The 26,419-nt window shown below is 44.1% G+C and overlaps 2 protein-coding genes across 3 annotated transcripts; both read left to right on the forward strand.

Annotated features, from left to right (window-relative positions):
* The first annotated feature begins 2,465 nt into the window (after positions 1-2,465).
* On the forward strand, positions 2,466-6,300 carry armc10 (armadillo repeat containing 10). Its single transcript, XM_071919980.2, has 6 exons — positions 2,466-2,995; positions 3,166-3,311; positions 3,483-3,617; positions 3,784-3,960; positions 4,190-4,261; positions 4,607-6,300. Exons 1-6 carry the CDS (start codon positions 2,722-2,724, stop codon positions 4,856-4,858), a joined length of 1,056 nt encoding a protein of 351 aa, XP_071776081.2. The 5' UTR covers positions 2,466-2,721; the 3' UTR covers positions 4,859-6,300.
* A 761-nt stretch (positions 6,301-7,061) lies between these two features.
* LOC144538588 (DENN domain-containing protein 5B-like) lies at positions 7,062-25,690 on the forward strand. 2 transcript variants are annotated; one of them, XM_078283311.1, is made up of 21 exons: positions 7,062-7,170; positions 11,764-11,873; positions 12,566-13,280; positions 13,397-13,584; positions 14,996-15,496; positions 16,787-17,018; positions 18,889-19,039; positions 19,257-19,347; positions 19,468-19,587; positions 19,666-19,818; positions 20,023-20,101; positions 20,194-20,269; positions 20,772-20,900; positions 21,028-21,149; positions 21,621-21,766; positions 21,863-21,981; positions 22,739-22,923; positions 23,131-23,213; positions 23,982-24,108; positions 24,442-24,616; positions 25,507-25,690. In XM_078283311.1, the coding sequence occupies exons 1-21, from the start codon at positions 7,062-7,064 to the stop codon at positions 25,688-25,690; spliced, it is 3,795 nt and encodes a 1,264-aa protein (XP_078139437.1). The 2 variants fall into 2 exon arrangements, with proteins under 2 accessions (XP_078139437.1, XP_078139436.1); XM_078283310.1 differs by having other exon boundaries at positions 18,889-19,037; positions 19,252-19,347.
* Positions 25,691-26,419: the final 729 nt, after the last annotated feature.

Raw genomic sequence — 26,419 nt, forward strand, 5'->3', positions numbered from 1 at the left:
TTGACAAATGAAATGCATTTTGGGTGCTACACAAAAGAGGCCTCACTAATTATGTTTTTTGGCTTTCAATAGGTTCTGTTGCCATGAGCTTCTGAAATGAATAACAACTAGATCTGGTTTCTGCTGCTCAATCAACAAAGGAATTGGATTTTTTTTTTTCCAGTTCTTGTGTCTTCAGTATATCACCTGGGATAACCTAATTAAAAAAAAAAATAAAATCTGTGTTTCAGGGTCAGCGGTCTTTGTTTTTCCATCACAAGAGCCGTGTGTACAGTGAACTCCAATATTTGGCCAGTGGCACATTGTTTTGACCCCTATGTAGGGCGACGGTGAACAAAATGGGTTGTAGATCTTTAACTTCCATCTTGTATTGCTCAAAATGCACTGAAAGTGCACAGTCTGAACTTTGACCTTGTTGTTGATGTGTTGTAGAACGAAGACAAAAAGTGTTACTGCACAAATGCTTATGGAGCTCATGACTTGTATCCTCTTTTTTTGTTTTTTCCAAATATCATATTTCTTTGACAAATCCTTCAAAATAATGTATGGGTCTTCACTGCTGTACTTGGGCTTACCTGAAGTAAGAATTTGTTAAATTTCTTCTGTAACAGGAGTAGACCTTCTCAAACAGACAGGAGGACAGCTAAAAGGGAATATGGAATAGCAATATTTGTAAAAGGCACCAAAACAATCATTTAATTTGACTCAAGTCTGAGCAATTCTTCTGGGATTCAACTTGATTTGTGATGGCTGTAAGCTATTGAAGCATACTGTACCACGGTGTCATCAGGGTCCTTACAGACGGTCTCCACAGTGCTACTTGTCAAAGAGGTTAGGGCAATGTGTTGTTCTGCATCATCAACAAATGTGTGCCTCGAAATAAGGTTGACATCAAAATCAGATAATACAAATTGTAGATTTATATTTCTGGTTGAAGTGGTTCATAAATTGCTGACTTATAAACTAGCTCACATATAGTAATATAGGCTACAGATATGGCTAGGCTACTTAACTGTCAAACACGCAGTAATGATGGGAGTTTGACAATATAAACAGCAGTGTAAGAAGTAATACACAAATCTTATACATATATAAGTGATAAGTGAGTATTTTAAATTCTTTCAGCACACATGGCCTGTAGTGACCATCACTCATTTACTTTCATTTTGAAAAATCTAAATTGTATTGCAAACACGTATGTAAGAAGAGGCAGGCCATGTTATATCATTCTGCATCCTTGGTCCTAGTTTAAAAATGAATTGTGCCTGTAATTATCATATTGAGGGCTGGGAATACCAGGGTAAGATAGGATTCCCAGGACTCCTGAGCAACTACAGATGTGTAAAATGAAAAGTGAATATCACTTGGAAGTAGAAAAGTCCTGATGTAAAGACATCCTGATGAAAGTAAAAATCAAACGATTTTTTTGTGCAGTTATTTGTTACTTTCAGCAACGTAACATAGCCTAACTGTTGGGGCCAGTGATGCAATTACCGTAAATATTGTTTTTTTTGTTTTTTTTAGTAAAAGTATAAATAAAAATCATACAATTAAAATGCAAAAGCAGCCTACACGCACTTGAGGATGTAATTAAGATTGGTGCTTGTTTTCACTCCTCAACATCAGGCATCTTGGATTACACCCCAAGTAGAAATTCAAAACTTGAGAAAGTGAGCCACCAAGTGTTCATCTCATGGAAATTCACAAACCAGTCTGTGGTTCACTTTCACCTAGAAAGAGGTTTACCTACCAGTCAATATCCTGAAGATTGTGATGTCCCTGAAAGGCCATAAGCTTACTTTCCAGGAACTGTATTGGGTCGTTGGGACATGACAGACATGAAGCTGTCAGTAAGGCCTGTTGTCAAAAAAAGAAGATGCTTAAGTTACAGTGAAATGAATTCGTCTGGTTTAGCTAAGTTAACTGTAACAGCTGACTTTAGCTCGCGTTAATTGTTAAAGTTATAAGGTTAACCAACCTTTATCTAGCCCAGGCAACTTACCTGATATATTTGCGGCAAGGAGTGTTTCAGTATGTACTCTTTCAGAGCAGGCTCTGCGTCTTGTAAAGCCATATCGTGCCTCTGATTAAAAATGAGCAAGACTGAAAAATGTGTCAGATTTTGCTTTGAACCTGGTACTCTCCATCTCCAATTGGAAATTGTCCACTTAGTTTACCGTTGCCAGGTAACTGACTAACTAAAGTACACTCAGTGTTGGACAACTAATGTATTGCAGGGTAAAGATAAACCAAGCTAACTGTGTGAGCCTACCAGGATGCATATGACTGTTCTGTTCAGAGATAGTTAAACGTCTGTTTTGTTAACATATTTAATGTTTAATAATTAAAAAAAAATAGATATATCCAAATATAATGGTCAGATTTTGGCCTGATAGCCATGCTAGCAACTCTGTGAAACGTTTGGTCGGCCACTGTGAGCTGCCAGGAACAACGGAGCAGAACATTGTTGACAACTCTAGCTAGTCAGCCAACTTCTTTACTTCCTGGATAATGAAGGTGTCAAAATGAGTTTGGCTAGGTTTGTAGTGGTTTCGTTAGATCTTCGTGAACGCTAGCTAACTAATAAGCGGAGTAAGTTTGCTGGTAGCAGACCATTCGACTCACATTTGTAACCTAGATCATCTAGCTAGTTAATAGCTAACTTCATGTTAGCTTGCTAACAAATCTCTTAGCTAACATTACCAAAATTCAGATAGCAGCATGGGCGATGGCAGTGTCACTCCTAAGCTGGGCAATATGAAGGCGCTACTTGGTATAGTTGCCGGGGCTGGAGCCTCCTACGGGATTTACAAACTTATCAGCGGGGGAAGCTTCAAGAGAAACAAGAAAAGTGCCACCAGTGAAAGTCGTGGTGTCAAGGGCAGTCAGCCTGGTGAAGTCACCCTACAACCGGGGAGCCTATTGGCCAAAGTATCTGGACTGAATGTTGTTTGTACCCGAGGGGTTGACACTCAGACTGTGGATGTTGCATCAGGTAAGAGCTGTCGAGCTAGCTAACATGAGCTGCTTTGTTGTCGAAGTATGCTCCTCACTCCCTGCTGATAAGCTTGTGTCTGCCAACGTCAGCCACAGTTGGTCACAAATGCACAGTCTCCTGCATTGCTAACGTGTATTAAATATTAAATGTATTATTTTGCTCCACAGGTGACATCATCTCAAAGTCACCTGGGAGCCTGGAGCCACAGCACCTGAAGATGCTGCTGTCATGTCTCCAGACCAACAGTAATCCATCTGACAGATGTCGGATCCTACTCACTCTAGGAAATGCTGCTGCCTTCACTGTTAACCAGGTACAGTAAAACTAGGCTTTCTACAATTTTCACAATTGTAAAGTTATATAGTTGTTGTACTTTGTCAGATATGTCACTCACAGTCACTCACACTCACATTTGTATAATGACATGTCTTGCCAGCCGTGTAATTCCATCTTTCTGCATTTTTCTGCTCCACTGATCCTTCAGGATCTCATACGGGAATTTGAAGGCCTTCATGTCATAGCTGGCTTCCTTTCGGATCCTGTGGCAGAAGTTAGAGTGCAGACTCTGCATGCTTTGAATAATCTGAGCATGAACCTCCAAAACCAGGAACAGCTAAAGGTATGTTGTCATATTTACTGCACAACAAATGCCATTTAGTCTATTGTAGAGTCTGAATACTGTAGCATCCTTCTACTCTACCTTTTCTTTTATGTATTCACATCTGTCTTAAGTGATGATTTTGGAGAAGACAGGCTCTCTTAAATATTGTATCTTGCCTTCATAGGTTTATGTGCCACAAGTACTGGAGCTGATTGAGATGTCACCAGTGAATTCTGACCTCCAGCTTGGTGCTCTCAGGCTGTTAACAAACCTCTCAGTCACAGACAAGCATCAACACTTGCTGAAGGGATCAATCACACTTTTACTCTCTTTGCTCATTGTGAGCAATGAAGCATTACAGGTCAGTAGGATCCTGCCCTCTGCATCCTTTTGGGGTTGCACCTGTGTCAATATTCTCTAAATTGTTCTTCTTCAAGAGTATCATAGTCCCATTGAACTTTTCATATATCATGATCTGTAATGTGTCACTACCATTCTGAGACACTTGATGCATACCAGCACTAGTTGGAAGACAGAAAAGGCTGTGAAAAGAAACTGTATGTGAAGTTCTTCCAATATTTTTCTTTCAGGTTCAGGCTTTGAAAGTCCTTGTGAATTTATCATCTAATCCAGATATGATGGACGACATTGTTCAAGCCCAGGTGAGATTAACTAAATTGGTAACATGATTATGCGTATATGGAGCAATCATTTTTGGTAATTGAATATAGGAGATATAAGTAAGCCTTCATCACGGCAGAAATACCCATAGGGCAGGAGCTTATCTCTGGTGTGAGCAGGGTCATTACTTTTTACTTCTAAGACCTTTTGCTTAGCAATAGCATAGCAATAGAAATGATTAACTACAGAAGTTCAGAAAGACTCAAAGGCACCTCTACTCTATATAACTCTCAAATACTAGTCGTTATTTTTAATGATGCATATAGAAGCCCATGGTCATTATAAATCCTTATTTTAATCCTGTTCTCTATGTGCTTTTGCCTCAGGCACCAGCTTCTGTTGTGCTGCTGTTCGACGTGCGGACCGCCCCTGCAGTGCTTCTGCGACTGCTGACGTTTGCAGGGAACTTAAAGGCCTGGAGGCCCTCTGCCCAGGTGGCTGACGAGCTGAGGTGGAAGCAGGATTGCCTCTTCCGGGTTCTGTTAGATGAGTCTTCCCAGCTCCACAGCAGACTGGTCCAGCTGCTTTCACACCCTGATGGGGAGGTTCAGGCCCAGGTGGCCCGTATCCTGACGTAGACCTCCCTCTCGGCACTCTATCAATGCTCAGCCTTTGCTTCTACAACCTTTGCCAAAGCCATCAACCTAACACCCTTCCATCTAAACCCTAGATCTGTCAACAACAACCGTAAACAGGAGCAGGCTGTGTAGACCCATTCAGGCCTCCAGTGGATCCTCAGCTTGCACTTCCAGAATCCTATTTCCACCTACAATAATGTTCCCCAGATCCACATTATTATACATCACTAAATGGCCTATTCCACCTCACCAACCCCATTTGCCTGATGTTTTCCAGCTGTCTCGACTACAATTGATCAATGAGCAAAGTGGTGGGAGGAGGGGAGCAGGAAGAAGCCATTCAATAAAGAGTTCTTGTGTACAGGCCGCCTCCCACTGTTTTTTCCTGCCCCCGGGAGTTTGCAGTCTCGTTGAAAGAGATGGTTCTCCTGCAGAGTTCCACAGTGCCCTTTCTTCTGAGAACCTCACCTGTTTTCTCTGACGACGTCACGTTCCAGGTGAAATTTCTGAACCCAAACCCACTGCCAAAACTTTTCAGAGAATGTGTTGGTGTGACCTGAGCAACATGACCCAATTTACTACCCCTGTATGGTGAACTATTCAGAGAGGCATATAGCTGGAGAGAAGAGGTTTCTCACTGCACACCCTAGAATGCCTTGGAGACACCAGTGAATGGATGTACAGCCCTAGTCCTAGTAGGCCACTTTGTGTTGGAAATTTTAACCCTTACCCTGCCAGAAACGTGTTGGATTCCATGGTCATGGTCTGTATCACGTTAATGAAAGCGAAATCTTTCATTTGTGTGTTTCATTTGAAAACTTTGCTATCAAAAATCCAAATAAATGCATCGTTGTTCGAGGAAGTTGCTGTGGAAATAGGGACGCCTGGGCTTGCCCTACATTTATTTACCATATGTGAAGATGTTTTGAATGCGTAGAATTGTCGTTTAAGGACAGCAGTGATCGAGTGTTACATGCCAGGCTTCTCTAAGCCGCTAACTTGATGTCATAAGACAGACCGTGAATGACGGAGCCACATGTTGCCTAGCTGGAGGACTGGAGCTGTGGACCCATCTGCTGACTTGTTACACTGTAGATTATTTACAGAAAGGGATGGGGTGCGGGGGCTGCATACCTCTTACTTGCATGTAAAATGTGATGACTGTCTTTGGATATGATTTTTTTTTAATGTAAGCGTTTTATGGCATGAGCCAGTCCAGGTGTATCGAAATGCTGCACAATTTTCATGTTTGAACACTGATTTTGAACACTGACACTTGACCCAAATCCAATCTCTCAGGCATTTGGTTTACCAGAACAGATACAGCAGGAGGCTGATTTTCTTGTGACCTAGATAATCCTATTTATTTTGATGAAGTTAGTCAGCATTTTGCCTATCAAATGGGGGATATGTTTATTATGTCTGCTTGAATGGTTCAATAAATACCCTATATCCTATTATTTCAGATAACGTCTTCAATTCTCTGAATTGTTTTGTCTTCACTTCTCTTGATTCATAAGAATCGTTCACAGAATTTGTGACAACAAGGCCTAGTCCTACAGTACAGGGAAATGCCGTTTGACTTTATAGCCTAAATTTCATCTAATTAAAAAAGATCTGTGATGATCTACAAGATACCTTTTCTGATTTAGATGTAAAATTAGATAAAAATCAACTAGGCCTGACTATTCACTATGACATCTTAATTTTCACAAATCGTGACTTTGTCCATTTGGTCGCAGGTAATGAATCATTGCGACGTCCCCCACTTTAATGAAACCCAGTGTGTTTTACCACTGATGATGTGTCTTTGTCTGTGCATCTCTCTCTCTCTCTCTCTCTCTCCCTCTCTCTCTCTCTCTCTCTCTCTCTCTCTCTCTCCTCTCTCTCTCTCTCTCTCTCTCTCTCTCTCTCTCTCTCTCTCTCTCTCTCTCTCTCTCTCTCTCTCTCTCTCTCCCCCCCCTCCCTCTCTCCCGGGCCTACAGCCTCCTCCCCCTCTGAACAAACGAGGTGACCAACATCAGATCCACGGCGCATCAGAGTCGGACCGCTGAGCAGCGCAAGTGCAGCAGGCAGGCGAGCGAGTCATCGCAAGGATAAGAAAAGGACGAGGGTCAGAAATATTTAGGATCAGACGCATCCACTATGACCATCGACAACATTAAGTAGAAGTAAACGGAGCTCACACCAAATAACATCGAGGATGAACGGGACCGCTGCGGCCACAGGATCGGCTTCTTGCCGTTTCGCCCACTATTTTGTTGTGTGTGGAGTGGATACGGAGACGGGCCTCGAACCCGACGATTTAGCAGGTGGGTTTGACAATAAATCTGAAATTAACAAATATATACTGCAGAAAAAACACATCACGATATGTTTAATGACACGTGTCAAATTATACAAAACATTGGCCCAGAAATGTATTTATACGTGTAGATGACATTCACCAGAATGTGTTTTGGACGATACATTCCTCTTCCAAAGCGCTGTTGACACCATATATCTGCAAGCACTAGATTTTAAATGAATGTCATCTGCATGTACAAACAATTTTTTTTGGCAAATTTGATGTATTTTGAAACGTACCCCATGTCTAAACAATTGTGTTGATGATGACATGTATTTTACATATGGGGACAGAAAGAGAGTAAATGAGAAACCCCAGAGGATGATGGTCGTGCAACGTCTTGTTTTTGTTGAACTGAGGTATTTCAGCGAAGTGACCATTGTCTCCTTATTAAAAAAAACAACATTAGGACAGCCTGTTATTGCCGCATATCTTGTCCTACATTGTTTTTTTAAACACCTATGGGTGGATTAATGGAAAATACACGATTGCACCTACTCCCATCCTGCTCAGTATGTTTTGACAGATACTCAAGGCAGTGTAATAAGCCTACAGAGAATACAGCTTTATTGGTTTCTGCTAGTCATCCACTACACCTGGGGACAGAATAGAGAAGAGAAGGGTTGAGCAGAGGACAACAATATCCTGTGCTGCCCACTGATGCTGTAACACAGATGGAGCTGCAAAGCAGTATATCCTCTGTGGACCGCTGTTAACCTAGGACTGTGTGTGTGTGTGTGTGTGTGTGTGTGTGTGTGTGTGTGTCTGTGAGACCTCCCAGATTACAGTTATGTGACTCAAAAAGCAGTGATAATCTCTTTGGTGACTAGTTACAGCCTCCCTGAACAGTTCTCTTGTCATCTTCCTGGACCCATATGGCCGTATATTTCACCATGCCAAACAAAACGACTTCACACTCAAATCACACAAACCCATTCTTCTCAACCAAAAGCAGTGAAGGAGGTTGAAGGCAAGTGGATGGTGGTGGTTTTGGGTTGCCACGGTGATGACAGCCACAGTGATGTGGCCTTGTGTTAAGTGCTCATGGTGGATTGTTACCATTGACACTATGGATATCTTAATGTCTCTGTCTGATGCGCTGCTAGAAATAGAGATATTAGGTCCCATTGCTTTCTTGAAGTTGTTGACTCTGGGATTAAGAGGGAGATTCACCCAGAAGCCCCCTGTGAGGGCCGCACGTGTTCTGCTGTGTGTGCCTGGCTCTTTGTGTGTTTAAGTGAGGAGAAAGCACCACACGAGTGTGCTGCAAACACCTGAATACTAAAACCTTTACAGTGCCAGCTTCAGGTTTGAATCACGGGGCTGGAACAATAGTCACACCCTGTATTCTCCCTGTATTCTTGGTAGCAGAATGTCTGCTTATGTAGAGCAGCTCCTCGGGGAGAAGATGGCTCTAAAACCAGACCCAGCCTTGGTAAAACAGCTGACTTTTTTCAGCCACAACAATGCTTTTGGATAAAAGTGAAGTATTAAGTGGGACAAGAAAAACAAGTATCTGTGGGATGAGGCGCATATCATATGTTGAAGGGAACAAACACACAGTATCACTTTATTGCATGCTACAATTCCAGATGGATTATTTAGTGTTGTAACTGACCAGTGAGGTCAGTGATGGCTGGCTCCCTGTGGCGAGTGGCAGCACCGCTGGCTAGTAGATCTGAGCTCCACCAATCTGCTTATGTAACAGCAGGTCATCTCATATCCCATCCACTGCAGCGGGGGGTTGCTCCTTTCAAGGGATTTGTGTGTGTGTGTTTGTGTCTTTGTTTTCTATCTATTTCACCAGCTAAAAATCTATCGAGGGATGTTTATTCTTTCATGTACAGCAGCCTTAGCCTATACGTTTGAGCAAATTGTTAGATGTGTGTGTTCCTGTCTGTCTGTGTGTGTGTGTAATTAGTGAATGCCTGCCGAGGGACAATCTGCTCTTGTTGGCTTCTCAATAGATGCCACTGTGTTTTCTGCAGCCTAATCAAATTTCACATGACGTTCCCTGTTGGAATGCTGAATTGCCGTGGCTGCAGCTCCGGCCCGGGGCAGATGACTGTCACAGGGGATGACATCAGTGGAGGGCAGGATCACACTAGCCGTTTGAGATCTGCTTCTTAGTAGTGAACTGATTGGAGAGACAAGTGGTATTTAAGTCAAGCATGCATCCCATTAGATTTTGCAGTTATCTTTGGTTTCCTTTGTAAGCAGAATATCCAGCCTGAGTTATCCTATTTTCAGTCTCAGCTACACAGCACATACTTTCATCCTTTATTCTAAGCATATGAGGCAGCATCATGTCTCAGGCTGAGATGAAAGGCACATTTTGTCATTTAGTTTTATGACTCACCTTCAGTGAACGGTCAAATTTCGAATGCGAAGACACGGGGCTTTCAGTTGTTTGAGCCAAAAATGAAAAACTCTTCTTAACTGAAGGCCCAGTTGGCATTTGCTGTCATTTTAATCCACTTTTTTATATCTCCCTTTCTCATCTACTCATCTAATGATGTGATGAATGAGCTGGTGGGGGTAATTGAGTTGGTGAGTATGACAGATGTCTACCTTTATGTCTGTTCAATCATCCCTGATGAAGCCTTCCTGTCTTGATGGGAGACCATTTGGGACGCATTAATCTCTGTGATGAATCTCTCAGCCGTGGAACGAATATTAAACCCTTTTTTGTCTTTGTCCACCAACAACATGCATAATATTGATATTACAGTGACAATGATAATGACTTTCAAGAACTGATGATGTATGTGAAGGGTACCCCAGCTCGTAGGGCAATGGTTTTGTGTGTGTGTGTGTGTGTGTGTGTGTGTGTGTGTGTGTAAGCAGTAGGAGGAGGCAACAGTATGATAATTACAGCCTAACTGGAACAACCATTTAAGCTTTCATTTGAAGACCGAAACAAACCACCCTCCACCTCCCTCTTCATCTATTCTGTTAGCTCAGAGAGAGAGAGAGAGAGGGAGAGAGAGAGAGACTGCATTTGAGTGAGTTTTGGGGTTGTGTGATCCCTAGGGTGGGAAGTTGTGTCAGGAGGAGTGTGGGTCTCAATTGGGTCAAGTGGTGACAGTCAGGATGATGTAACTGCTGACGAGCTCCGTCTTGACGGCTATCTTCAAGGCCACAGCGCCACAGCGGAAATGCTACCATGGCAACTAGATGTCTTTCTGTGAGGCTGGATTCTCTCTCTCTCTCTCTGTCTCTCTCTCTTTGTCTCTCGCTCTCATTCTCTCTCCCTCTCTTCCATTTTTTCATCATTTAGCCCTCCAAAGATATCAGCGCCTCAACTCTCAACTTCGCTGTGACAACATGATCTCTGGATGTCATGCCAGTTAGGAATTGGAGAGGGTGCAGGTTGTTGTTGCTCCCTGTTTGTTTCCCTGTTAGTCCTCTCCACACCAACGCTAATGCGTATCCTTGGCAAAGAACATTGCCTCCCCCTCTCGTCATAGTAATGCATTAGCTCCTCTCTCCCACCTGCTAGTCTGACTCAATTTAACTGTGTGTGTGGATCCTTCTCGCTCTGCCTACGGCGCCGTTTCCTTTCGCAGGTTCTTGTGCGTCATCTCGGAGGCAGGTGGATGCTGCTTAATAAATGCGTCAAAGCTGACAGTCGTTTGCCTTTCGCAGTTGTTTTTGTTCTTGCAATGCAGTGATGTCAGTTACACCTATTGAACTTTGAGAATCTATTAATTAAACAAGGAATTCAGTCAAGAGTACAAGGGCATCCCCTTAGAAACTGGAAGAATGAGAGTGCCTCACTCATTACTCAGGCTCTCAGTGAGTCACTCACTCACTGACTCACACAATCACACACACACTTTCTTTCTCTCCCTCTTAGTCGCTCTCTCTTATTCAGCAGCTCCTCTCCATGCACCCAGGTACTCACACACAAACGCCACTCTTTATGTAACTGGAGCCGGAAGCTGACACAAGGTGCAGAGAGTGTGACAGAGGAGAGACTTCAGCCAGACAGGGCAATGCATCAAATGTATGCGTTGTGAATGTAGGAATGCATAATAGATTTTCTTTTTTGCAGGTAATGCAAATTCAACCCATTTGTGTAACTCTAATATAGAAATCTCTCATCCTTTCTCCAGAGCCTCCCTGATGTATAACGAATCAGTTTCTTTTATGTCAGTATGTTTGTTCTATGTGCGTCCTAGAAGTGAAAAGAGGTTCCTACTGCAGAGTGACGGGGATGTGGGGTGTTGTACCGGCTTCTCCAGTCTATCTCTATGGTAATGAGTTGAGTTACATAAGTCTTGGCAGGGTTTCCCCCTCTTTGCTGCAGAATGGCCCCTACTGTCTAACCTCTGTCTTGCTGTTGACAATAGAGGAGTGTTTTTTTTAGCCGGTGTCAGACAAGGTTGTGCTGTCTGTGCTTTTGCACAGACTTTAGTGTCCTCTATTGTGTCCGCTCCTTATGAATTCTGCCTCTGCAGCGATGAAGGTCATCTATCTCTCTGCACTCATACGGCTGTGTCATAACTCTCTCTCTCTCTCTCTGTCTCTGTCTTTATCTCTGTCTCTCTCCCAGGTGAGGGCTTTGAGCAGAGCCCCATTCGAAGGTCCTTTAAGTCAAAGGTCCTGGTCCACTATCCTGAAAGCACAGACAGGAACCCCTTCAATAAAGATGCTGTCAACATGGTGAGATACTGGATTGTATACAAAGGATCTCTTTTAGCGTTGGCCATTTTCTCTCACAATTGTTTATTCAATGATAAAGATGGGCGAGATTTGCCCTGTTTTGAGGGCAAATGTTTTGTAATTCTTCCAACCAGTCCACATGAATAATGTTACAACTGAGAGGACAAACAGAACAACAAGATAACAAATTCAGCTCATGAAAAATGTGCACTAAGAGCCCGCGCTACTCCACTGTGTCTTTGCTTGTTCTCTGTTCCCCACAGAATACAAACTCTGTTTTGTCCAAATACACAGAACATTTTCATGTTTGTTTTGTTTGTTTTGTTGTCTGTTGGATAAGCAGGTCAATATGATGTTTTAGTCCCAAAAGAATTGTTAACAGAATCAAATTCAATTTAATCGAGTAAAATGGACATCATATCAAAATTTGCTGTGAACAGCCTCCCAGAGACACTAAAGTACCTAAAGTACTTAATGTCATTGTGTCAGTAAAATGTGTCAATGATGATGATATTATACAAACCCCATTTTCAAATGTTATGTTGCAATGATTACAAAACCCACTTATGCACAGTATCAGTATCAGAAGGGTTAGTGTTTAACAATTTGTTTCTCCCTCTGCCTCTCTATTCTCAACCCTCTCCCACACTTTTTCCATTGCTCCTCCTCATTCCTCATCCCTCTCTCCTAAGCTTTGCATGCCGAGGGGTTTGGCCTTCCGCACACAGGCCGACAGCCTTGAGCCCCAGTTCCACTCCTTCACTGTTGCTACTGACGATGGCACGCGCTCCTACGGCTTTGTCCACACCTTCTACGAGGAGGTGACGAGCGCTCAGATCACCACCGCCATGCAGACGCTCTACCAGATGCACCATGTGGAGCACCACTCCTCCTCGTCGGCCTCCTCTCCCTCTTCCTCCACGTCGTCTGCCTCCTCGCCCTCCACCTCCAGCATGGACTCGCTCGTGAGCAGCTTGGACGAGTCAGACGCCGAGTCCCTGGCCGGGCTGTCCGCCTGCCTCGGCTGCGCGGGCTCCTTCGACTCGGCGCGGGACACCCTGTACGTGTCCAAAGCCCTCTGCCTCCTCACGCCGCTCCCCTTCCTTCAGGCCGCTCGCCAGTTCCTGTCCCAGCTGCACCAGGCGGTGACGTCGCACACGGCCCCGCCCCTCCCTCTGGAGAGCTACATCCACAACATCCTGTACGAGGTGCCCCTGCCTCCTCCCGGCAGGTCGCTGAGGTTCCACGGGGTGCAGGGGCCCATCGTGTGCCAGCGGCCCGGCCCGGGTGAGCTCCCGCTGGGCGACTTCCCGCTCGGAGAGGCCTTCTCCCTGCTGGGCGTCGACAATATGGTGCAGCTGCTTACCTGTGTACTTCTGGAGATGCAGGTCCTGCTCTACTCTCAAGGTAACCACTCTTTATTGAGGGGATTTACTTTGGATTGCTTGGAAAGTAGGTTTTCCCTTGGTACTCTGAGGTGATTTTTATGTCCTCTCTCCATCTTGCCTCCCTCGTCTCCCCAGACTATCAGCGTTTGATGACAGTGGCAGAGGGTGTCACTACCTTGCTGTTCCCGTTCCAGTGGCAAAACATCTACCTGCCCATCCTGCCGGCGCCGTTACATCACCTCCTGGACGCGCCTGTGCCGTTCTTCATGGGTATCCAGCGGAGAGATGGGGCTCAGCGATCCTCCCTCCACCTACCGCATGAGGTACAGTACTAAACAAGGGGTTTTATGCGTACTGCATCTGTAGTTCTCAGTGTCACGTTTCTGTTTGTAACATCAGCATTCCAGGAGGCACATGTTCTAGTCCATAACATCACACGTTCCAATAAACATTCATACAGAAGGATCTAAAAATTTCTGCAGCATTCTTCTAGCCTTTTTGCTAATCTCCTCCATTCTGCGTGCATAATAATATGCCCCCTGCCTCCGGCCTGGCAAACTCAGACGATGCAGTTCCTCAGAGCCCCCCCCCCCCCCCCCCTCTTTCTACAAATCCAATTCTCCATCCACACCGAAAGATCACACTGTGCTGCATGAGCATCTCACAAGAGCGTCTTTGATGTAGCTCTGCCCCAGAAAGGAGCCAGTAGAAAGAAAGCTTGGGGCGATGAAAGGAAAAACACTGAGCATTAGAGTTCCAGAAAAATCTGACAAAGTGAATAATTAATGCGAATTAGGGATCGCCGCTTATTTCTGGAATTGTGCAAGTTGATGTATGGGTGGTAAATTGCAATAGCAAGCAAGAAGTAAGTGTAAAGCATTTTAATCATACATGTGTGAGTCTGTGTTAGTCACTGCAGGTGCCTCCAGTTGACTAATTTTATTGACTTATTTGTGATTTGACTGCCCTGAATCGAATATGTTATGCAAAATCAATCCAAAACTTGAATATATAGTTTCATCCTTTACTTTGGCTTCTCTCCTGATGGAAAGACATGTTGGGTAGGAAGAGATAGGGCAGCATGAAGCTACAGGGAGTAGTCTGCTGGGGCGAGGGTGAGTCTGCAGCTGTCCACTCTACAGTTCATCTCCCAACTTCCCCTGAGGCAGTGAACTGACTGTCAGAGGTCACTGTTGAAGGTTGTGTTGCTGCTGACTGGGCTGTTCCCCACTGCTGCTCTGAGATGCAGTTTTATTATCGGTGCATAAATTCTCCTTAAAATGTTGACTATCTACTATTCATTGCTCAGCACCTTTACAAGTACAGTTTTTGCACGATTTTGTTGTTTGTTTGCCAGTGCGGAAGTCTTGCTTGTCTAATTTTGCCTTTTTCTCGTATCTCTCCTGTGTAAGTGATAACTGTAATCGTTTGATAATCCTTCATACGCTAATATGTTGGAGTCTCTGGGAGCTTATCGTGGTAAAATGCCAAGAATCCATTAATGCAATGTAAATCTCCCTCTCTGATCTTAATTGGATGTTTCTACACTTGCCCCAGTGCTATTAAAGCTTAACTACTTTGTCTACATGCGATGAATAAGAGTCCGTACACTGTGAGTGGTTAAACCTATTATGATTATCTGTTGGGTGAGTCAATTGAAAACTGGTTTTAGTGGCAGCATTCAGGTAGCACATATTCTGATCTGTCTTGTTTGTCTGTTTGTCTCCTGCACAGGCCAACCTGTGTTTTGTGGACATTGACAACCACTGTGTTGAGGCACCTGAGGACCTTCCTTTGTTTCCGGACCAGACGGAGCTCATCCAGGAGCTGAGTGAGGTGCTGCTGCGTTTCGGCCTCCCTCCACAGGGGGGTGTGACCACTAAGCCTGCCGCCGCCACCTCCCCCTGCCTCAGCAGCCTGGTCCTGGAGGATCTGATGGAGGACAGAAGGAACGGGAACCTCGGAGGGGAGGAACTGGCTGTGCTGGAGAGGCTGCAGGCGCTGGCGAGGAGGTGTGGAGGAGGGAAACCGTCAGATGGAGGGAAGACGCTGGGACGTGTGTTTGAGGAGGAGGAGGAGGAGCTGAAGTCTGCGAAGATGAACGTACAGCTGAGGGAGGTGTTCGCCGGCCGGTTTGCTACCATGTTTGGCAAATATGAGGAGTTTGTCATTCACAGCGCTCCTGATCTGGACTCCTGGCTGAGCAACCGGGAGGGGACATTCAGCTTTGACAAGGTACTCAAGTAGATCAACTATTTTTTTATTATTATCCTTACTTACCTATTTATTATTATCCGTAGCTACTTTTTTCTTTCTTTTTTAATGTCATTTTACTAGACAAATTACTGTTTTAATTTCTGTTTTGCTTTTGCTTGTGTTTTTGATTTTGCTTGAAATTTTTGCTTTTGCTTGTAAATGTTTTAATGCATTTATTTTATGTAAAGTACTTTGAGTTGCATTCTATGTATGAATGGTGCTATAAAAAATAAAGTTATTAAAGTTATTACAGTGAATAGGCCTATAGATACAGTCGGCACAGGAGGAAAACATAATTTCTGTCAGCCGACGTAGGGGAAAACAAATCACTGGGAAGTACTGATCTTGGCTGCGCGCTATGAAAACATTCTTTAGTTTTGCCTTTTCTAAAGTCTAAAAACAAAGAAGGATATGTGGAAAAGCTGCTGTGTCGTGCACTGCACGGCAAATAAACATACAAATCCTGAACTTTGTTCTTGTACACACACCTTGTAGGTACATACACCATGTAGTAGTGAGAAGACAGCAGACAGGCAATAATAGCAAAGGGAATGCACCCTCCTATAACATATTTATTTGTCATGGGCCAGCAATGTGTTCTGTAAATGCATGAACAAGATTGCAATGAAATTTGCTTTATTGGCATGGCTGCATAAATTCACTATATTAGCCATAACCATGTAAGGAAAGAAGGCATGACGAGGTTTGTTCCCGGCAATCACACTCGCATTTTATACAGGAAATGTAATTTTCTAGTTGTAAATCTAAAATTCCAATGTGCTAGCTTACCGGGCGATTCAATAAGGTAACAGAAAATGTCTGGGAATGACACATCTGGCCATTGTGTAGGATCATTTGTCCGTTCTTTCATGGAGTAAGGACAATCAGTTCCGACTATGGATAGTTTTGCGTTATATCTAGCCAAGTCCTTTTGACCTAGCCCCTCCATATAACTTCTTTTATTCTTACTTATTTTCCATTATTTGATCAGTAGTTTTCGCATTTTACAATGTCAGATTTGGCGCTTGTACCATTAGTTTCAATTGGGGGGGACCCGTTGTTTTCCCCCACGGTGACCACGCCCACAAGTCGATGACGTAACGCCAACTGTATCTATTAGATCCACATGCATATTATGTCCAAATAGGCCTCTTATGATCTCCAGTCTGTTTTTTTGTCAAATATTTGTGATCATGATATGAAACAATATTCCCCTGCCCATGTAGACGGTTTTATAAAAGTGTTAACATGTGGTTTTGACTGTTCCAGGGTTCCTTCCTCTCAGTCCAGCCTGCGACCCACCTGCACTTCTTGTCCCGGTTCCTGGAGACGGCCATGTTTTCCTCCTTTGTGGATGGGAAGGTGATCTCTCGCTGGGCGGACAGGGAGCCGCTGCAGCAGCTGTTCGACAGCCGCCTGGAGAGAGAGCGGCTGTACGACACGGACGAGGAGGATTCCCGCAGCTGCCGCTACCGGAAGTGCACCATGCTCTTTGAGTCAGGTACTGTGAAGGTGTTCAGGAACTAAAGAAGATGGATTATAGGGCTACATCCTATTGTTGCAAGATAAGTTACAAGATAAACAGTTTTATCTCACAAGCCAGAATGTTTGTAAAACCACACCGAGATAAAAGTTGGAAGGCATTTTAAACAAACAGCAGTTTCCCTCAGTTATTCTAGCATTTATCAAAAAACACAAAAACATGACAAACAAATTCTGGCTCATATTTTTTTGTGCTTCATATCTCATGGAAAGTGGTTGCTTTAAGTTATCTTCCTCACCAGGAAAGTCCTTATAATGAGTCCTTGTCCTAACCTGGCTTAACTTCCTTGGAGTTTTACCTAGTGAATTCAACGATGCTGTGCTCAGAGATAATTGAGTGGTGAAGGCCGCTGCCTCTGGAGCTACAAATGCACCGCTGCTGGCTGAGGATCAAATCCTGCCAGAGCTTTCTCTCCTGTGTCTTCCCTCCTCTGTCTCCCTCTTTGCTTTCCAACTGTCTGAGTAAATAGAAATGCTGATTAAAAGTTGGCTGGACTGCCCACTTTCCTTTAAAAAGGTTATTATCTAGCCTTTTTCTGTTATTTTCATAGATGTTACTGTTCTTGCACTATCTCATTTGGCTAACCTTTGTTCCAGTTTATTTATAATGCTGGCAAGGTTTGACTCAATTCCGCACAAAATTTAACTTCAAAGTGAATAAAAAAGGTCCATAGTTGCTCATCTAAGAATTACATGAAAAGATTTCTTTCCTAAGTATCATTGCAATCTCCTAAATACACCCAAGTTTGCTGCCATATATAGTTTTGGTCTCATGGGCGGAAAGTGTCAATATTGTTTTCTCCTGCATCTTCTTATTAGGCAATGACATCCACAATGAGTGGCACTTTGGCACTTTTGATTTAAATTATAAAATCATTTTAAAAAGCCCTAAATTGGAATAACAGCTTGTGACTAACCAAGGGCAACATCATGGGGTTTTACTAGTTTTTTCCACAGCATTTAGACACTATACAGTAAGAAAATAAATTGAAAACCCCCACTAATGGACTGAGGGAAATTCCCATATGGTGATTAAAGAGGCTGCCAGATTTTGTAGAGGAGATCTGCAAATCTGTCTCCATCTGCCACTCTCGTTGGCTTTATATGTTGATTATGCTGCTTGGCCTTTCTGAAACCAACATTTCTTTCTCTCTTTTGAACAAAGTAAGATGAACAAAGTAAGAAGGACCTTGCTTAAACCTTGCTTAAGGGACCTCATGTACCAGAACAGTGAACTACATGAATAAATTCATCATATTATTTGATTTTGATTGAAATAGAGTTGAAACACGAAAGGGATGGGACAGAATCTGATATGAAGGGGAAAAGAAATGGGTGGAATTGGTGAAAAAGAGAGGGGGGAACTGCAAGATAGGGGCTGGGAATAAGCAGTACATCAGGGGAGGAGCGCACATTGTGTCCTATAATGAATGCCTCAAACTTTCTGCTTTGAAGTCCTTCCAACCTCTCTGCAGAGACACACTGTTCTGCCTCAGTCTCGCCGTCTTTCTCACTCTATTTCACATTTGGACTCGTTCTCCTCAGTTTCGTAGACATTGTTTTATCTCCCTTTTCTCAGACATCAGTTACTTTATATCACTCTATTTTGTTCTGTATGTTCCAGTGGTTTCATGGAGTCTCAGTTTTTGTACCTCCTATCTTGAATACGAAATGTTCATGTAAGATATTAACACAAATCCTCCTTTTGAATTTTTTAAAAATGCTTTTCCAGACAAAAGAACGGGAGACCGTAACACCATTCTATATCAAGATGACTCATTTTACCTACAGTCGACCTCATTACCCGTTGTGTTGTTGTGTTGTTGCAGCCCAGGCCATTGAACGCCGGCTGCTGAAGGCAGACCACACAGCCATACACCCCCACCTGCTGGACATGAGGATCGGCCAGGGTCGTCACCAGCAGGGCTACTTTCCCAAGCTGCAGGCTGATGTTCTTGCACAGGGTCAAAGCACCAACAAGTGAGCCTACCCTTCCTGCTGTTTCCCCAATTAGAATACATTATAAAAACACCAGGTATTTGCCAGCAGCTTATTGTAAAAGAAGCGCCAGTGTCTACTTTGTTATTACCTGTATCTCATACATAGGCAAAAGGGATGCACAAGCACTGTAAATACACACAAACACACTCGAGAACAGTTGGATTTTATTTTGATATCATGTTATCCGGGTGAACAGGTGGTCCAGCCGTGTCACAGCATCACGCAGGACTGACACCAAGAGATCAACAACAACTGAAACCTCAGGACTGGACAATGAGCAGAGACAGGTGCTTGCATATGTGCATACACACACACACACACACACACACACACACACACACACACACACACACACAAAGCATTTAGGGTGCTTATGTCTCATTTATTGCCTTTGGTTTATTCAATAGAAGCACACATTTGGGAGGAAGAACCTACGTCAGTCTAAGCTGCTGAACTCGTCACCTTCGGCTGTCACTCAGACCCACCGGGAGTTTGTGGATGGGCTGCTGAGTGAGTGCCGTCTGAAGGTGAGACTTCTCCCCGCCTGCTGAAGTGCACGGTGACATGGTTCATGGGAGACGCTAATGCTGTTTCTGGCTTTGCAGACCAAACGAATGTTGATGGAGCGGATGGGGAAGGAGAGTGTGGAACTGGGTCAGGGAGAAGCCAACATCACGGGCCTGCAGGAGAACACGCTCATCCACGGACTCTGTGACCTACTGGAGAGGACCTGGGGCCACGGGCTGCAGCTAAAACAGGTCAGACACACACACACACACACACACACACAGTAATACTGCCAATTTAATGTGCCTTACTAGCCTAAATGACCTACAAAAATGTCTGGAACTGTGTCCCCCCATGTAAGCAAATTTACATCACACACATGAACACACAAAAATGTCCGGTTGAACAGGTTGAATGTTGATGAGTGTGTCGGTTTCATTGTTTGTTCTGAACAGGGGAAGTCCGCTCTTTGGTCCCATCTGCTCCACTACCAGGCCACCGAGGGGAAGATGGAGGCACCAGCTGAGTCTCCAGGTCAGAGCACAACCCTATTATATCTTTCTTTACACAAATCATTGAGTTAAGGGTTGAATGATCGTAGCTGTTAAAACTCTCTGCTTGTTTAGTGTCCAATGGGTTGGACCAGAGAACGCTTGATGATGGCACTCTGCTCCTGAAAGGATCTTTGCTGCAGGATATGAGGTAATGAGAGCTGGCATACTTTGTCTGTGGATGGTGGGAAGTGTGGTAGCAGTTGTTTATGGCATGGAAGTTGTGTAGGGCTCTATGAAAAAATAAAAAATTAGAAACCAGGTAAGAAAACAGAATTCAGACCTAAGCACAGAATAAAATATCTTAGGCAGAGGTGAATGTTGCTTCCCTGCCTCTTCTGATGACTGACATGTTTTCAATGAGGTATAAAAGAAGACCATATTTGAACCTTTTAAATATTTTTAATACATTTTTAATTGCTTTTTACCACACATATATCTCTATCATTTATTCTTGTTTGGTTCTGTTCCAGTGAGGTTATGAGATATGATATGTTTTGTTCACTAGTTTGGTTGTCCTGATGATAAAATTAAATAACAAGCAGACCAAAAACTTTGTTGCATAGAAGAGTCTTTAAATGCAATGTGAGAAAAGGCTGAACCTTAGAGCTTGTTCCTCATTGCTCATATCAACCTATCCTTTGTCCTTCTAGGTTTGTCCAGACAATGAGTGAGGGTCTGTCTGAGGTGGGACAGGCCCGGGCCTGGATCCATTTGGCCCTGGAGAAGAAAATGCTATCTCAACACCTCAAAGAGCTGCTTACAAACCAGGAGCTACTCAGGTAAGAATCACTCGGTGAACACAAACCTACAGACAGGTAGAAACTAATAGAATCCATAGGATGATATTTGCAGTAAGTCCCTATTTGTTCTTCTTCAGTAACCTCTCCTCTGTGTTCCCTCCGACAGGCAGCTGTATAAGCCCCATGCATTCCTGCTGTGTGAGGAAGAAAGGGAGCAGTTCTTGTTCCACCTGCTCTCTCTCAACACTGTGGACTACCTCTGCTTCACACGCGTCTTCACCTCCATCAGTAAGTCCTGCATCCAACAGCATAAAGCTGAGATAGGCAAACGTGCCACGGGAGGGCTGGGAGGCTGCAGGTTTTCATTCCAGCTAAAGACTACATCAGCTGATTTCACTGATTAGCACAACTTCAACCACAGTAGAGGAACTAATCAGTGAAATCACCTTGTGTAGTGTTTGGTTGGAAGGAAAACCTGCTTACTCTCAGCCCTCCAATGCATATCCCTGGTTTTAAAGGATAGTTGACTGTGGCAGTTTTAAAGTCTCTAAAGGGAGGAAGGACGCTGGAGACTTGCTTCTGCTTCTATTCATGTTTTATTTTGGCACCAACACAGTAAAGAAATCAGCGTTCCTTATCTTAAAGGAAAATCCTATTTATTTTTCTCTGTAGTATTATGGGTTGCATTTCACAATTCAAATGCAAAGGGAATGACTTGTATGTTTAAAGCTTTGCTCTTGGCCTTCTGTGTCTCTCCAGGTATTCCATACCGTGTTGTTATAATGCCCATGAAGAAGCTTAGCATTGCGATGACAACAGTTAACCCATGGGTGTGTGTGTCAGGAGAAATGGGCGACTCAGGAGTTAGACAGATCCCTAAGAATACACAAGAGATCTTTTTCCAGGTCGGTATACAGCCACTTACAGTATGGCCAACACACCCATAAAAAATGCAAAGATATATGCAGCGCTACACTTACTCTGGTCCGTGTGTGTTTCAGTGCAAGAACCTTGGCAGGCTGAGCACTCTGCAGCTGGGACAGGAGAACTCTGGCTTGCTGGCCAAGTGTCTGATCGACTCTGTCATGGTGTACAACGAGATCACCGGACACACCTACAAGTAAGACTCTTCCTCTGACTCCTCCTCATCGTGGTCACATAAGTAAACAGTGGTTGTGATGGTGTGCACAGTGGCTAATGGTACAAGCACAGAACAGGAATCATTAGAATGGCCATACCTAATCAAAACAGCACTCTTGAATGGTCATTTGACTGGTGCACCTCAAGATGGCTGCCACAGAATGTTCGATAATGTTGCCATGGATATCAGCATCTGTTGTGCCAATGCTCATTTCCATGACTACAACATCAAAATGCTATGGCAGCCATCTTGAAGTGTGCCAAATGAAATTACCTTGATCCATCAAGAAGTGACGGTTCTATTCTATTTCTGTGGCCACAAGACGGTGGCTGTGGATAGCAGTGTGTGATAATGTGTATAAGATAAGATTAAATTTTAATAAACCCCCTGGGGTAATAGTTGGGTCATTGCAGCAGCAAAAGTAACAGGATTCAGCAAGAAAAAGATATAAACATAAGCAATAAAAAACAGTAAAAACCTAATAAAGCAATCAAATAGAATGTAAATAATTGTGGGGTTCTCTAAATGTATGCTGATGCCAATTTAATCATACTATATGTAGATGGATTGGCTGGAAATATGGTGGAGTATGGGTGTAATGGACATGTATGGATTAAGTTACAATCATGACTGCATTTGCTTGCAGTTGTATGTATGTAACCCTCTTCAAATTAAATTAAATCACACATCCTTTACGTCAGATGTCATGAAACGTCCTGTCTCCTTTCCCCTCCAGGTTCCCATGTGGCCGCTGGCTGGGGAAGGGCGTGGGTGACGGCAGCTTGGAAAGGGTTCTCATTGGTCAGCTGGTGTCACCAGGTGGAGAGGAGGATGCTGGGAGGTGGACAGGGACGCCTCCGGAGCTGTCTTCGCCATCTCAGAGTGTACGCGCGGTGCTGGGAGCGCTCGCCGGCCGCAGCAGTACGTTACCGGCAAACAACACGCTCCACTCTTTAGTACAATGCCTGACCTGCTGGTTGACACGCTTACTACAATGACAGCCTCCTCCCATATCACCTTTCCATTTGGCTGCCTTTCTCTTCCTTCTCCTTCTCATTATTCATCCTCGTCCTATTTCTTTCCTTACTTACTCCCTCTCTCTCTCTTTCCATTTATTAATCTTCTCAGGAATGATGGCTGTCGAGGTGCAAGAGGACATGAGGGAGGCAGCAAATAACCTTGTCAAACACTTCCACAAACCGGAACAAGAGGTATGTGACTAATATAGTGTGTGTTGCCCCCCAGGTCCAGCTCTTGAATTCATTTAACCTCTTGGTTCAGACAGCAGACTTTTTTTTTCTGCAGGATCAACAGTGAGTGAAAAATGTATGTAATGTCTCCGAGGCGTAATGAAAAATCTTGTGACAAAATTCTTCCCAATAGCTCATCACTGATTCATGAGAGAACGGTACAATGGGGAGAGTTGGGTTTATGCAAAGCGGAAGAGCGTCTCTGAGGCGAGGTGTTTAGCCTGTTAGACCCCCTGGTAACATTATGTTTATCTCCAACACGGTTCATTAACCCAGTTTCACCAGCGCGGGTCGGATCTGTGTTGTTTCTGCGTCTCGGACTAGCTTCTCTCTTCTGAAGCCCGGGTTAAAAGCCTTGGAGAGACCGTTGATGGATCACTATAGTTTAACTCTAATGGGCCTCCAGTTCAATGTAATTATGTTTTTATAGCAGCTACTTAGATACTTGGCTACTCACCCCTCAGAACAGACTCACCGCAAAGGCACTGCGGCTTTAATATACAAGCTTCTGCTCAGTACCGCTCAGTGAGTGGTAAATGAAAGAAGAAGAGCTTTTTAAATCCCCCCAAAAATATACAGAGGGTTCCACAGAGTTCACTGCTGTGGGTGATTTTGCTAAATTGCATTGCCCTCTATCATTCATATGAGGGGAATTTATTGGAGGTGAGGGATGAGCCTCTTGCTTAAAATGCCTCTATTATCTGTCTGCTCCCATTCCTGTGCTGCCAGAGGGGAAACCTGACCGTCTTGTTATGTGGCGAGGGGGGGCTGGTGCTCTCCCTGGAGAACTTCCTCCTCCATGGCTTCAAGTGCAACCGGCTTTTCCAGAGGAATGTGTTTGTGTGGGACTTTGTGGGTAAGTGCTGTGTGTGTGTGTGTGTGTGTGTGTGTGTGTGTGTGTGTGTGTTTATACAAAGCATCCGGTGAACACTGAAGTGATGTTGCACTTATCTCTGATCTCTACTGGCTGGCTCCATCTAGTGGCAGAGAATATGAATTTCACCACATATCATATTGCGTGCAACATGGTTGATCTGTTTCGTCAACAAGCAATCTAACTTGCTTCTCTAGAGTTCATCACTTTCCTCACTGTCTTGTATATTGATAGGTCGAGCCGTGGTTATTCTCCACTGTTCATGTGTACAAACTAACAATTGCTGATCTCACCAACTCTCTCTCCCTCTCCCAGAGAAAGCAGTGGTTTCCATGGAGACGGCTGATCAGATGGGTGACCTGCGCGGATCGACAGAACCAAAGGGCCCGCCTTGTGACTCACTGTGCCACTACGTCAACGCCATCAATGCCTCACCGCGAAACATTGGAAAGGAGGGCAAGTTCCAGCTGCTCGTCTGCCTGGGAATCAGGTGAGGGGTCCAAGTTCAAAGTTGAAATTGCCCGAACTGTGAATTTAACTTGCACAATCCCTTAGAGTGGTCAATGATGTAGATTTAAATGAGAAAGAAGGATGCATTTGGAAAATATTCCAATATTCTCCCCATTGGAGTCTGTGGTTTTAAAGCCTCCTGGTCACTATACTACATCTTGTGCGAAGGCGACACAATGTCCTCCTTCCTGAAGCCCTGAGGAAGCGGCCTGCAGCAGGACCGGTCTCAGAAGCTCCCAGACTGACCCATTTACATCACATGCAGTTATTTCAGGGAGAGATTGTGGCTGCCGCAGCTAAAGCGGTCATCTAGACACACAGTATGCAAAGCTGATGAAATGATTTATACAATGATAATCAAGCTGTGATTAGCTATAGCTAATCATGATGTCACGGGTTTGGGTCCAGCCGATGGCCCGTGTCACATGATATTCTCTATTTTTCTTTCTTTTTCCTATCACTCTCCACTGTGTGCTGTCAGATAAGGCAGTAATGCTGTAAAATATTAATAATAGTTAATAGAAAATTGATTATCATCAGTGTACTAGTCTGTTCTAGTGCTGTTCCTTGGTGCTTTTGAGAGAGCAGACATTGCTACTTGTGTCTGATGCTTTGGATTGAAACTGAATTCATCACCTAAGTATGTGGCAGATCTACTCATCATTTCTACTAATTGGCTGGTTATGAGCAAGGTGGAAGTTGGTGAACCCTGAAATGATCTGCTCAATTTACTGTGGTTGAATGAAGAGAAAGTACACAACTCTGCATCTGTCTTGCAGTCAAACTCTTCCTCAGTGTTGAAATGCGATACTTTCCTTCATTACACTTTAATGGGACTATTATTGACCATTGACCTGTTCACATTGGCAGGGACCGGCTCCTCTCTCAGTGGCTCCCCCTGCTGGCAGAATGCCACCTGACAGCGCGGACTTACGAGGAGGGCGCTCTGCTGCGGGACCGTGCGGCGGTGCACTCCCTGTCCCGCATCCTGCACACACTCCATGAGTTCACCGTCACCCTGGAGACGGCCCTGGTGAAAGGGGTCGACCTCTAACCCTGTCAAACGACGCGCTGTGGGGATGCGGAGTCCGGCCCCCCGCTCCTACGACCCGCCGCAGGAACGCCGATGGGTCGGCCTCGGTGGTGTTGAATATCCATCTTTCCATGGGTGGGGAAAGGAAGTAAATTCAGACAATTGAGGAGAAACCCAGGGCCTGCATGTTCAGAAGTGGGACTTTGTTGCGGAAAGGACACCGGACCGGATGAACTCGCTGGGATTTTAGGATGGGTATGGGTAATGGCAGGCCACCGGCCGCTCTGTTGCCTTGTTCTCTGATGTAAATGCCCTATATATTTGCTTAAGGAAATATTGTTTGATTTTCCTATGCTTGTTTACACTGTGATATTCTGTTTCCTCAAGGAGAAATAGACAGTCATTCCTTATCTCACATCTACAGTAGGCATTTTCACAGCTCACACCATGAACCCGACTCTAGGACGACTATAACTCTCCTACGATTGCTGTAATGCTTGCACTTGAATTCTAAACTAAGCACATGCATGGCCAAATCTGTTGTTACCTTTTGTCTCAGCGTGTTGTGACCCGATGTTCTGAAGTTGCAGGACTCGGGCCGCACTATATAAACTATTTTTCTTGGCTTTCTTAATGGGACGTCTTAGTAAATATATTCAAGAAAGAGGAAATGTCCCCAGTTGAGTTTTCTCTTCTGATGCTCTCGCTGTAGTGTAACTTCTGGCCCGTTCCTTATTGTTTAGTTCACTT

The sequence above is a fragment of the Centroberyx gerrardi genome, chromosome 4, assembly GCF_048128805.1.
Source record: "Centroberyx gerrardi isolate f3 chromosome 4, fCenGer3.hap1.cur.20231027, whole genome shotgun sequence".
Lineage (NCBI taxonomy): Eukaryota > Metazoa > Chordata > Actinopteri > Beryciformes > Berycidae > Centroberyx > Centroberyx gerrardi.